We start from the raw sequence: 14,116 nt of genomic DNA on the forward strand, positions 1-14,116 counted from the left end.
CTTACCAATATTTCTGAATGTGAACCCACTTCTTTTTATAAAATGGTTCACCTGTCTCATTCCCACATAAAAAGAAAAAAATGATACCTCCTCTGTCCTAGAATATTACTTTTTTCCCTTATGAAATGCTGTATTGAGTCACACTGTTTGTATAGAAATGGAAATAACAAAATTTAATCCATATGTCACTGTGGGAATTATTGGTCCCCAAGAAGAACCTCAAAATATTCAGGCAATTCTTCTACCATTAATTTATGAAAGTCCGATATGTCTTTCTTCTTTATACATCCATAAAGCAGCAGTTATTTCATAGTCATACTTCCGATCAATGCTAAAATGCAATGGCAATTCTATACCTATTTGGTTTATTAATTAAAAATTCCTCCATATGTTAAATAATTACTCTGAGAATACACAGTACTCTTAAGGAGAAAATGCAAAAATTAAAAACACGATAAAAATAAAACTCAGATTAATCAATATTGTTTTATCTGAACTCAGTATGTTTTAATAGTTGGCTTCTACAAGAGATCTGTTTTATAAAGGCTTTGCAGTTCAATTGAACTGCCTCACCATTTCAGGCTCTGGTGAACCTCCTAGAAAAGCAGATATAAAAGACAAGTTTGCAAGAACAAATAGTAATAGAATATCCAAGCACTGGTCAGGTACTGTGAGACTGCACAAATCGAAGTTTCTCAAATCTTAAATATCTTGGACAACAAACTAGTGAATATTAACAAAAAGGAAGCAGACTCACAGATATAAAGAACAAACAAGTGGTTACCAGTGGGGAGAGTGAAGTTGAGAGGGACAACACAGGGGTAGGAGATTAAGAGGTACAAACTACTAGGCATAAAATAAGCTACAAGGACACACTGTACAACACAGGGAATATAGCCAATATTTTATAATAACTATTAATGGAGTATAACCTTTAAATGTTGTGAATCACTATCTTGTACACCTCTATCTTATATAATATTGTACATCAACTATACTTCAATTTAAAAAAAAAGGAAAAGAAATTATTCCACAAAAAGAAAAAAGAATATATGTAAAAAAAATCTGAGGAAATAGAAGACTCCTTTGGATTATAATGTATTATGAACTTGAATCAACATAATTTATAAGACCACAAATATTTGCAATCATTTTTATAAGTTTCTAAACTAACTCCTTTAAAGAACTACGTACGTCTCTACTATAATTGAGAGTAATAACATACAATATACAGAGCCAACTTCTTCCGTACGCAATTAGAGACCGATATGAAAAGCAGTAGAATGCAATTTACTATGAAGGGTTTTTAATGAACATACATGTTATCAAATTTTCCAACAAATGAGCAATGCACTTCTACTGCTCCACCCTTTATTATCATCCAAAGGAACAACTGGCTTTTTAATAGATAATAGCCTCTGCTAAGCCTTATAAAATTCTAACTTTACTGCAATTGTCCATGAATGCATCGTATAGATCATCTGCAAAACCTGTCAGATAACTAATGTACTGCTTAGACCTGCCAAATGGTTCATTTTTTCCTACACACTCTATCTAAAGTGCATAATGCTTTCTTTCTAATGAGAACTTTCAGTAGCTATTCATGCATGCAAAGTAAGAACCTCTCTCTCTCTTTTTTTTTTAAGTGAAGATAGACACAGAAAGCACCTTTCTCTTTTACTTGTTTATTTATTTATTTGGGCACACCGCACAGCGTGAAGGATCTTAGTTCTCCAAACAGGGATTGAACCAGTGCCCCCTGCAGTGGAAGTACGGATTCTTAATCACTGGACGGCCAGGGAAGTCCCCAGACCCTCTTTTCAATCCCAGAGTGCATCACTACAGTAGAAAAGCAACTCATGATTTGGATAAAAATGACTGCTTTAAAATGATTCTGGGGACTTCTCTGATGGCGCGGTGGTTAAGGATCTGCCTGCCAATGTAGGGGACATGGATTTGAGCCCTGGTCCGGGAAGATCCCACATGCCACGGAGCAACTAAGCCCGTGCGCCACAACTACTGAGCCTGCATACCACAACTACTGAAGCCTGCACGCCTAGAGCCCGTGCTCCGCCAACAAGAGAAGCCACTGCAATGAGAAGCCTGCACAACCCAACGAAGAGTAGCCCCCACTCGCAGCAACTAGAGAAAGCCCGCGCACAGCAACAAAGACCCCCCCCAAAAAAAGATAGGTCTCTGACTTGACCTTTAATTAAAATGATTCTGAAAGTATGTAATCAGACAGTAAATGGTCCTTCCGAGTTCTGCGAAACACATAACCTAATTAGCTTGTTATATGCTGAAGATGTAACTCATAAAATATGACTTGAGATTTTATATTATGCTGGAATTGTGTTTCAATAAGAACCATCAGGCCTTCTCTATACACCTGATTGCTTTACCTGACATTGTACAGGCACTTTTCTCCATAGCTGAATTTAAAGGGCTGTTCTTGACTGCAGGCAGAGCCAAGTTCTGAACATGGACTGTGGGGTTCTTTCTTGATTTTCAGTGGGAGGCCATGAAAAGCCACTAGAAAACAAAACACAAATACCCACAAAAATGAAATACAGTTAGGAATTAAGTACACTAATCTGTTCTACTCCTCTTGGTTAAAATGTCACTAACATTTCTTATTAACTTTCATACATAAGAAAAATCACATTGGATGAATTTCATGCAAGAAAGGATTCTGGAGAACCTCCATATACTCATTGTTTGCTTTTATTGCATAACGAAATGCATGCTTCAACTCTCTCTCATTACTTAAAGTCAAATGAACTACTTGTAATTGGCTTAGCTGATATTGACAATACTAGAAGCTCAGTTTTCAGAAAGTAAGCTTGAAAACGTTTCAGAAAGGTTTCCAATGACTAAAGCAGAAAAAATACAACTGATTATCCAAGAATTAACTGAAGACAGGAACATAATTTTAAGTATTATTGAAAGGAAAATATCTCAAATGCACCAATAGTAATGGCTTAATGGAATAACAACTGGACTATGGGAAAGAAAATCCAGATGCATGCAGTTCTCAGGGTAACTAATGATACTTTGGACAAAAGGACAAAAAACTCGACCTCTTTTTAGGCCAGCGCTCATATATAAAAATACAGATAAAACTATTTGCCTAACTACTTACCAGAAGTGTGAAGATACATTGTGAGAAATATGTTAAAGTTATTTTTCATATATAATCTACCATAAAACAATTATTCTATATGAAATGATGTTTCCTCCTTTTTCATATGACTTAGTGTCATATGTCATTATTGTTCAATATAATATAAAGACAATATCATAAAATATGAAGAAATATGTATATTTGGGGTGGAATCATAGCTTTCAAACCAATAAATAAATAAGATTATATATTTTTATTCTTCTATATGAAACTGAAAAAATGTATATTAGAGATCCTCAGAATAACTGAAGTTTTAGTATAAATAGAAAATGAATAGAAAGATAAGGGGGAAATAGACATGAGAATGAATTTTATTTTCATACAATTTGCACAGGTATGAATTATCAAGGACAAACACAAGAAGGACACACTGTGAATAGCTACTCCAAGTCCTATAAAACCTGGGATTAAAACAAAATATTAAGTGTATATACTATAAAGGAAGATACTACAAGAGAAACTTTGTGGCTTGTGATGCCATTCAATCTTGATTATGATATTGCAGCATTATGAACTTGTACTAACTTGAAAGTCATATATAATTTTAGTATAAGAAATTGATATCAAGAGCTACCAAGCTCCAGGAAAATAAATGCTATTTGTTTATATAAGCACATAATTTTGACAAAAATGTTCACTGGTACTCAAGAGACATCTGTAACACTGTAGAAAACAGAAGTAAACAAGTTTCACCTAAATTAGTTGCCTAAGGAACACTTAATAAATAATAATACAATTATTTCGCTAAGTGGTCTATTTCAAAGTATTTTTTTCTAATTGAATGTGTGTTTAATATACCTACTCAAAGTAGAGAGTTAGAGGAATAGAAACAAAGGGGAAATTACATGTCTCTTCATATGCAAAGGGTACGTATGTTCATTAACTATACCAAGTCAGAAAGTTATAATTTATAAAACGTTAAGATAGAAGAGGCTTAAGAACCTCAAGAATCAATTGTAACATGAGGACTTGTTTGGATTCTGACTTGAACAAACCAACTGAAAGAGACACCTTTCCAATAAATAAGATATATTTCAATGTGGACTAGGTATTAGATGTTTAAGAAATTATTGTTAATTTTGTTGGATGTGATAATGAAATGGCAGTTGTACCAAAAAGAAAGGTTTAAAGCTAAAGTTTCATAAAATATTTACAGATAAAAAATAAGCTCTGGGATTTCCTTTAAAATACTCTAGAAAAAAATGTATGAGGGAAGAATCAAATAGAAAAATGTTGATAAATGTTAAAAGCTGACTGATGGATAGGTGGGAGTTTATTACATTATTTTCTTTACTTTTACCTGAATTTGCAAGATGAAATGTTTTTAAAATGTGGGGGGAAAAAATCACAAAAGATTTAAAGTAGTATTCTATAAGAAAATTCTCTCCCTCTGTGTGTGTGTGTGCTACTTCTTAGAATGACAAATATTGCATCATGCAATCTTGTAATATCTTAACCGTGCATCTGTTGCTTTCTTAACAAATAGTTTTCCACTGTTTATTACTTACGTGAACATATACAACAAAATGTGTATACCTTAGTTCAGCACTTTAGATTAAGTAGTAGGTTTTATATTTTCCTAAGAAAAAGCAGTAGCAACATCAAAGGAACTCACTTTGCCATTCAACTAAGTAACAAATCATTATACCTGAGAGATGAGATCTAAATTATATGAATGAAAATGGATAAGAACTTAAAAGCTAATAAATTGCCAGTATGATGCAAAGTTTATCATATTTATCAAAATATCAAACATACCAGAGACTGCCATATTCAACATTACTATATTTTAAAATCTTTGGGACCATAGAGTAGGAAAAGATTAGTAAACAGGATGCAAAAGGCATTAACCATAAAAGAAAATAATCTACAAATTAGGCTTCATTGAAATTAAGAACTTCTCTTCATCAAGACACTAAGCTACAGACACCAAGAGGATACTTGCTATAGAAAGATCTGACAAAGAAATCATATTCAACATAATAAGAATTGCTACAAATTAATAAGAGAAAACAAGAGACCCAATTAAAAATGGGCAAAAGACTCAAACGGGCAGTTCATAAAAGAAGATACCCAAATGACTAAACAAACAAATGAGCAACAAAGCAAGTATATATGAAACAATATGCAGCATCTTTACTCATCAGGAAACTGCAAATAAAATCACATGAGGTTTTCACTATACACCCACTAGAATGGCTAAACTGAAAAAGACTGGCATTACCAAGATATGAAGAAGACCTAAAGCAATAAGAACTGCTTATATATGCTGCTAAGAGTATAAGCTGACAAAAACACTTTGGAAAACTTTTTGAAGTATCTACCAAGTCTCCATATAAATCTCCCCTATGATCCAGTAACTATACTCTGAGGTAGATATCAAAGAGAAAGGATTGAATATGTTTACCAAAGTACATGTTCATAGCAGCTTTATTCATAATACCAAAAACTGGAAAAATTCCAACGTTCATTAGCAGAAAAATGGATAAGTAAATTGTGGCTTATTCATACAATGGAATACTCCACAAGAATTAACAAGGAACACATTGATGACACATGCAGAAACGTGGATGGTCTCACAGATGGTAAGTTGAGTAAAAGAAGACAAACACAAAAGAGTATACAAAGAGTACACAGTATATGAATTTCAAGTACAGACCAAACTAATGGATAGTGAAAGAATCTCCTTCTGTTGGTGGATGGGAGTGTTAATGACTGAGAAAGGGCACTAGTAACCTACTACAGAGCTGTAATTATTTTATATCTTGCTCTTGGCGGTGTATATATGAGTATATACCTATGTAAAATTCATCAAGTTATACACTTAAGATTTTTGCATTGTAATGAATGTGTATCTCCATAAAAAGATTTAAAAGTATGAGAAGCATCAAGCAATGCTATACAAATTAAGATGTTTGAAAATGTCTAGTGGCCTCCTCTTCCAGCACAGACATCTGATAATGTGCTTCAACTTCACATAATAAATAATTCCAGATGACTCACGGGAGGAATGACAAGTCTGGGGTACCATTGGGAATGGTTGCTAGCAGGACAGTAGCCTCCTATCAAAATGTCCATTAATATCAACCTAGAAGCAAAAGGCATGACCCATCCTTGTAGATACACCATCTGGAGCTCTAGTGCTTTCAGACTGGCCCCATGAGTTTCCCGAAGTGACTTTAGAAGAAAGAACATAAGGATTCCCAAAGTGCTATCAGAGGCAAGTAGATCCCTAAACAGGGGACCCCCAAATTTGGCCAATCATCAGATTACCGAGGGAAATTTTGAAAAAAAACCCCAAAAAACAGGCATTCCCATACTCCATATGTTACAGGTTCAGTTGTGTCCCCTCCAAATTTTATCTTGAAGTCCTAACCCCACCTCAGAATGTGACCTTATTTGGAAAATTAGTTAAGATGGGGTCATTAGGGTGGGATCTAATCTAGTATTACTGGTGTCCTCGTACAAAAGGGGAGTTAGGACACTGAGACACACAGAACGCCATGTGAAGATTAAGGCAGAGATTAGAGTGATGCTTCTACAAGCCAAGAATCGCCAAAAATTACCTGCAAACCATCACAATCTAGGGGAGAGGCATAGAATAGATTCTCTCTCACAGCCCTCAGAACCCTGCCAACACTTTCATCTCAGACTTCTAGCCTCCAGCTGTGAGACAATAAATTTCCATTTTTTAAGCCACCCAGTTTGTGGTACCTCGTTATGGCAGCCCTAGCAAACTCATACCCTGTTCCCAGAAACTGATTCACTAAAGCTGGTATATAGATCAGGATTCTGTATCTTATAAAATTTTCTAGGTGATTCTCATAACCGGGCAAATTTCAAATCCACTATGATGCTTGGCAACACCTGGATCCAGTGTGTGCTGCACTGAAACAGGTCCAGTACTTGAAAAGACGTTTTCAAAAAAACTAACAATGACTTCCTTTTTGTTAGATACCAACACTCAAGGATTCTCACAGGTTCTCCAAGAAGTTTAGGGCTCCCCTACTCTCTCCGTGTGTGGGCCTCTTAATCACTGTGTGCCCTTGGAATCATGACTTTTTTTTTTCTAATCATAAGCCAAATGCTAGGATTTTTTAATTGCTGTGTTGAGGGGAAAAAAGAAGCCAACCTAAGATTGTCAATCTTTTGCACAAGAACCAGAGCTACTTTATTTTCCTCATTTTCACTTTTCTGCTTCCTCGAGATTTTTAGACCACAAAAATGACTTCTTTTATTTATTTTTCTTCAGTAAGGGTAGTACAGAGACTCCCACCAGAGACGGCTGAGCTGAGACCGTGTTGGGTATTTCATCACAGGGCTGAGAGCCTGAGCGTCTGTGAACAGGCAGTTTTCCAGCTCACTGGCACAGTCACAAGTGGAAGCAGCACATTCATTTTGTGCAATTTGCTTTACCTTCCCACATGGAGTTGGTGCATGTAAAAGGCTGTTAAGTACTAAATTATTCCTTATCAAATCACCATCATCTGGAGTCATGATCAACACTAATTAAATTACTTTCGCTGAACATGGCTCCAGCCTGCTGCCGAGGCTGCTTAGGTACATTTCATCTCGCTTACTGTACCGTCCTGGCTGGCTCTGGAACCAGGACTACAGGCATCGGCATTGTTTGTAGTTTTAATTAAAGTGAATCTTTCCTTCTTCAAGTGTATCAAATCAAGTGAGTTAACTCCTTCATTTCATTTACAAAGAAGTGATGGTTCCCAGTGATATTACAATATATCCTTATCCCTGACTTCAGACAGTTCACATCATTTATCTATGAAATCTGCCGTCTTCCTCAAACACGTTTCCATGCAAACTTTTATGACCTGCAACTCCTCTGGACAATCAGATTTTTAGGAGGAGAAGCCAAGAGAACTCTCAAGAGATGCATCTTGCATTTTTTCTTTGATGGAGGCTTGACCTTTAAAACCACATCTTAAGGCTGACTCACAATGACTGAGTTCCTCTAATGGTTAAATGTAAGCGCTCCAAAGTACCAGGACATTAAAAAATGCACTTCCAAAATAAACTTAACCACTTCTTAATTCACACAGTTTACTTGGGGTTATGGTATTCATCGTAAAGTATCTGTTAGATTAGTGATTGTTTTCATTTTAGAACTATGAGGCATCATCTTGGCTTCCATTTTTTTCTGCCCACATTTTTGACCAGAGGCCCACTCTTGTCATCATTCCCCTGGAGCACAGCAATGCCCTTGGCTTTACAAATGCAACAATGCTGGTATACAACCAAGTCTTTGGCTCAGGGTAGACATATAAGTCATATGTGAACACCTACAATATTAGTGACGGAGATAATGAATTTAAAAATTTGCTCATAGGAGAATAATTTCCTAAACAATCATGACCCTGGAGTATTTTTTGGTACCACTAAATTGAAAACAGACCATGTTATGACTTACTGGTTCATGTTAGTCCAGAGAATAAACAATGAAACTTATGAACTGAGTTTCTGTTTATATTTCTATAGTGAACATGATATAAATTTAAGAAAGATAATATGCTAAACTGTAGGTGTTAACATACTGAACTCTGGTTGAGTTTGGAATTAGTGCTAGAAAACACCAGCTATAATGCTTTTTTTAAAAAAAGACTCAAATTTACATAGTATTATAAAGTTTTCAAAGAATCTTCACCAACTCTCGATTCTCCTCATTCAAGATAAGGACATCAGCATTCCAATTTTGCAAAAAAATTTTTTAAAGGCATGTAGAAGCTAAGCTTCATGTCCAACTAAAGACCTAGGACTAACTTATAATAGGCTAGGAATTAAAGCCATGGGCTTTGGGCAGCAACTCTTGAACCCTTGAGCATACAATTCAAATGTATTTTTGAATAAGCACACTTAAGATCTCCTTCATGCATGAGCACCACTACAACATTATATCAGATGTTTCTTTATCCATTTACTTCTTCATTAATTCATTTATTTACTACAGCGCAGACATTATGCCAGTTGCTAAGGGGCAGGGAATGTGGAGCTATAGAAGAAGCTGAACAGTAAGGTACAGTCCTAACCATCAAGAGCTCACAGAAGTCCAATTAGAGCTTTATTTCGTTGTTTTTTTAAGAAAAGTTCTAATAAATATATTAGCCAGTCTTCTTTAAGTTTGATCAATTCACGTGTATGCTATGCATATTTCTGTATACATGACCTTAATAAAATATTCTTGCACTTGTATCTAAATGAAAACAGAGCATTCATGCTTGCTTTTAGGCATTCTGCCTTCTTTCAATTTATTGCTGGGGCCAAAGGCATTTAAAAATTCACACCACTCATATTCCACTGAAGGAAAAACATTGCTATCCAACATCTAAAGCTTCCCCTTGATTCTGATAACCAAAATGTCACAAGTGATGGGTCCCCTTCTCTATGTGGACTGTGAACGTAAAAAACAGTGATAAGTTGTCTTAGCTCTGACCTTTCACTCTGCTTTCTTCCCAACTCTTATCCTAAGAGTGAAATAGAGCAGTAATTTCTGTGCGTACAAAACAATTACCCTGCAAAGAGAAGCACATCACATTTTTAACCACTTCTTCTGTAAACAAAACTATGTCTTTGAATCACATCTGTAGTTTTTGAATCAATGTTAGCTGGGAATTTACAGCCTTGATGAGAGTCTCCTGGGTTTGATGTTGCGATTTCTAGTCTGCTCAAAAAGTCTGTTTTAGAATAGTCTACTGTACAGTATTCTAGAACAAGGGTTAGCAAATTGCAGCCCATGGGTCAAATCCAGCTTCCCACCTGTTTGGAAAATAAGGTTTTATTGGAACACCGTTCTACCCATTCATTTAGGTAGAGTCTAGGACTACTTTGAGTAACAATGGGATATTTGTGACAGAAACACTTTGACCCACAAAGCCTAAAATATTTACTATATGACCCTTCACAGAAAAAAATGTCTGCTGATCCCTAGTCTAGATTATGGTCTGCAATGAGAAAGGAGAAAGATCTGGCACAGTGACCCCTGCTAGTGATAGGGAACGGCTAAACTAGTTAACAACGGATATTTAATTTTGCTTCCCTAACCCTGTGTTTACTCTGACTGCCAGGATCAAGCGTACAGCCCTGTGTAGCCAATTTAAAGGGATATACACAAAAAAGATGGTGAAAAAAATGACATGATATTGAGGCTCTAAAACACTAGAAATTTATGTGTTTTGAGGTATTTCAAGGCATTTACTTAGACCATGGTTATGTATAATGCAGAGAGTCTTTTACACTTGTCTACAAAATATAGCTGAGGAAGTCAAAACAAATCATTCTGTGGACACAAAACTGTTTGTAAAATAATTTCACTTGGCTATAGCAGCAAATTAAAAAAAACTCTGTAAAAAGGGGAAAAAGTAAATGGTATACATAAATTAGGTTATTTAAGACCAGATACAAGTATGGCATGAAAAATGCATGTAGCCTTTTATACAAATATATATAGTTGGGAATACACTCACTAGATGAAAAGCATTCACTTTAAGTTAACATCACTTCAATTTCAGGTGATAAATGGGTGGCAATGACCTCAATTAGTACCGGGTTAAATTCCAGAAGCAAAGGGGAAGGCTTGTGTACAAATAAAGACAATAGTGTCACATGCTCCGTAAATCCATCTTCCAAGTCTTACAGAAAATCGGCAGGCACTTCTGCTGTATCTGAGCCTCTCAAAGATTCTTTTCCAGTACATTTACTTCTTCCAAGCCCTCCCCACCCCCACTGTGTACACATACCACTCACACATACACACACCGACATCCATTACTAAAGGGCCTAATCTCAGCTATCAGCAGAGTGTCTTTATGGGGCCATTAAACCATTTCTCTTGTTTACAGTGCCCGAAGAAAGATGTGAATTATGTCTGTGACAAAACAAGCGATAACATTTCTAAACTGCTATCAAAATGCAAACTGAAACACATTTAAGGACAGAGACCCTGATTCCACTTTCCATGATTTTCCATTATTTGCAGCATCTGGAAATAGATTCACCTATAATATTTCCGAGACAAAAATTTAGACCACTGCACAGCAAGTTGATATATATTTTTTCTGAAAGAATATTCTATGAGTAGAGCAGTTATCAAAAAAGATGATACAATGTTTTTTAAAGGAATATTATCAGTGGAGATAGATCCCATACCTAGTTGGTCCTTTGATGTTATTTTGGCAACACACAGAATGCTGCTCTGTAGTAATCACAAAGGTAAAGCAAGGGAGACTCTCACCTCTTGTTATCAATCTCAGAATTTTTAAATTGAAAACATTAGATATGATCAAGTTTTAGGGATCGAGCCGGTGTCTGTACTCAGAAACCTCTGTGCTAAAGGAATCATAAGTGGATGCCCTATGGGTAAAAATATAAACAAGAGGAGCTACTTTAATTGGAGGAAGGCAAACAGTCATCAAACTGCCCCTGCATTGCTCCCAGAAGTAAATGCTCAGCACATGCAAGGAACTTCCTGGGCAGTTTGGAAACCAGAACTGAATCTCAGAGAAGCCACACCTTTCTCAGAAGGGCGTATCAAACTTTTTTTCCTAATACCAAACTCCTCCTATCAGTAACAGGGATTGCACACTCCATTGCAGGGATTCCTGAATGGTCCTGCCAGGGGTGTACATACCCGAACAAAAGACGGGATGGAGCCTGAAAAAGTCCCGGAGGTCATCCTGCACCTCACAGCCCCATCCAGAATCTGGTGTGGTGTCTACAGACGTGGAAACCAGTACTGAGGACAGAGCCAAAATCAGAAGCCAGGAATCCTCACAGTCTACAGAGTAAAGCCTCATGCAAGACAGTTATTTCTTAAAAGTACATTTCGTAATTCAACTTTCTCTACATCGCAGACTACCATTACGCCATCTTAATAGACAGAATAGAATGGACAAGTATTCTGGATTTGGAACCCTCCCTCTTCAAAAACCAGTGGTGATAGCGAGATGCAACCAACTCTCACTCATCTGAAGGTCACTTATCTAGCAGTCCTGATGGTCTAAACCAGAGGTTGCCAATGTTTCTGTTTGATTCACATAGTGGCTTCAAATAATTTCAATTAGTTGTGATCATTTAAAAATCAGCTGAAAAATCTTTTTCTGGTTTAAAAATCCAAAATTCTGGCTTCTCTAGAAAAAAAACACAATATCCAGCAACACTGAATCCACTTTCCAGCCTGAAAAATAGGACAGCAGTTGACTGAGCCCTATATCAGCTTCCCCTTTGGCCACAACCCGTGTTTTCCTATTTGTCACAGTTCCCACCATCGCTACCACTCCACACCCCATTATCTCTGCACTAAATTCACTTCCCTCATTTCTATGCTTGGCATGAGAGTTTTCTACACCTCATCAAACACATAGCTAAGAAATCATTAGTCCGTGTGTTTCCACATGTGGATGTGGATGTGCATGTGTCCAGACACACACACACACACACACACACACACACACACACACACACATTACCTCTAATCAGCAAAAATAACTATTACAAAACTCATAACACGCTCTGGCTTAGGTACTCAAGTACTCGTTCTCAGGCAATAGGGCAGAGCAGTGAAGGTAACAAGTACTTAAATCTGCCTGGCTTCAAATTTTGCCACTGTTACTTACCAGTTGTAAGACTGGGCAAGCCTCTGTGTACTTCACTTTCCTCTTCTATAAAATGGGCATGATAATAGCACCTGCCTCGTGGAGTTGCTGTTAAGATTAAATGAGACGCTACGTGTAAAGTATGTAAATGCTCAATAATATTAGCTATTGGCATTGTTATGATTCAAACCCAGAATATTTAGACATGACAGCTAAAGGAGAACACGTAGATCACCCAGAAACATAACAGCAGTGGCTAAGAGCGTGGAGATGAAATTTGGCTTTGCTACTTACTAGCTTAAGGACTTCTGGTCAACTAAGTAGCTGCTACAGGATTCAGTTTCTCCCTGTGTAATATGGGGCTTATCATAGACCTTCCTCATGGGGTTTGTGTGAGAATTAAATGAGGTAATGCACAGGAGAACTTTGACTAGTACCTGGCACGTGGTAAGAACTCAGGAAACGTTAGTTATTACCATTATTACTCCAAGCACTTCCTTTCACAGAAGATAAACTGAAACTCAAGAAAGTAAAGTGACCAATGATAGGAACGGGACTTCAACCATCAGAGTGTTACCATACTACGTTTTCTATTTCATCTTGTTTCCAATTTCACATGGAAACTTCACACATACTACACATACTACTTCACAGTAGTATGTCAAGTCAACTACTCACTCAAGAACAAAAAATGTACACATGGAGAAGAATCTATAAGGAAGGTACCTTGACACAAGGAAAAAGCAAACAGTGTGGCCTGGCAGAATGAGCATTGGATAAGGAGTCAAGTAATCTGTACCTAGTTCCTACCCCACTGCTAACCAGCTGTGTGACCTCAGGCATAGTGTGCAACCTCTCTGGGCTTCTGTTCCTCATCCCCAAAACGAAAGCATCAGACTAAGCAATCTTGTAGTTCTAAAATGTAACTCTGGGTTTAAGTACCTGCTTACTGATGTCAAAGAAAAATGTAAAAATCTGATGCAAGAATTCAGAGGGCATAACATTCTGAGGCCACACAGCTCTAAGCACCTCAATAATCCCTGAGGGCATTACTGCATTTTAGCAAATGGTGGTCACTGAAATTCATAATGAGACTTAATCACCAAGAAAAGGCAAAATTGGGTGTAATCTACTATATTCAAGAAAGGAGGGTGCATAATGCACATTAGAAAGGTGTACATATGGTTGACATTTAAAACACTTGATGCTTTAAAAGGCATTTCATGGACCACCTTCTTTCCAGCTGATGATGAAAAGTAATGTTATTATGTTGACAAAATAAAAAGCAGAATCAAAAGACAAAAAGTTATATTCCTAGTTTAAAAGC

The 14,116-nt window shown here is 36.6% G+C and overlaps 1 protein-coding gene across 11 annotated transcripts in view; it reads right to left on the bottom strand.

The window, feature by feature from the left end:
• The window catches only part of ETV1 (ETS variant transcription factor 1), a 95,619-nt gene that overhangs the window by 41,497 nt on the left and 40,006 nt on the right, over positions 1–14,116 (bottom strand). For 10 of the 11 annotated variants that reach the window (XM_007164891.2, XM_007164892.2, XM_007164889.2 and 7 more), the window contains one exon: positions 2,403–2,532. The exons of the other annotated variant lie outside the window; for it this stretch is intronic. In XM_007164891.2, the coding sequence (XP_007164953.1) occupies positions 2,403–2,532 (130 nt within the window). The remainder of the gene's footprint in view (positions 1–2,402; positions 2,533–14,116) is intronic. 11 annotated transcript variants of the gene reach the window in all.

This window comes from Balaenoptera acutorostrata, chromosome 7, assembly GCF_949987535.1.
Source record: "Balaenoptera acutorostrata chromosome 7, mBalAcu1.1, whole genome shotgun sequence".
Classification (NCBI taxonomy): domain Eukaryota; kingdom Metazoa; phylum Chordata; class Mammalia; order Artiodactyla; family Balaenopteridae; genus Balaenoptera; species Balaenoptera acutorostrata.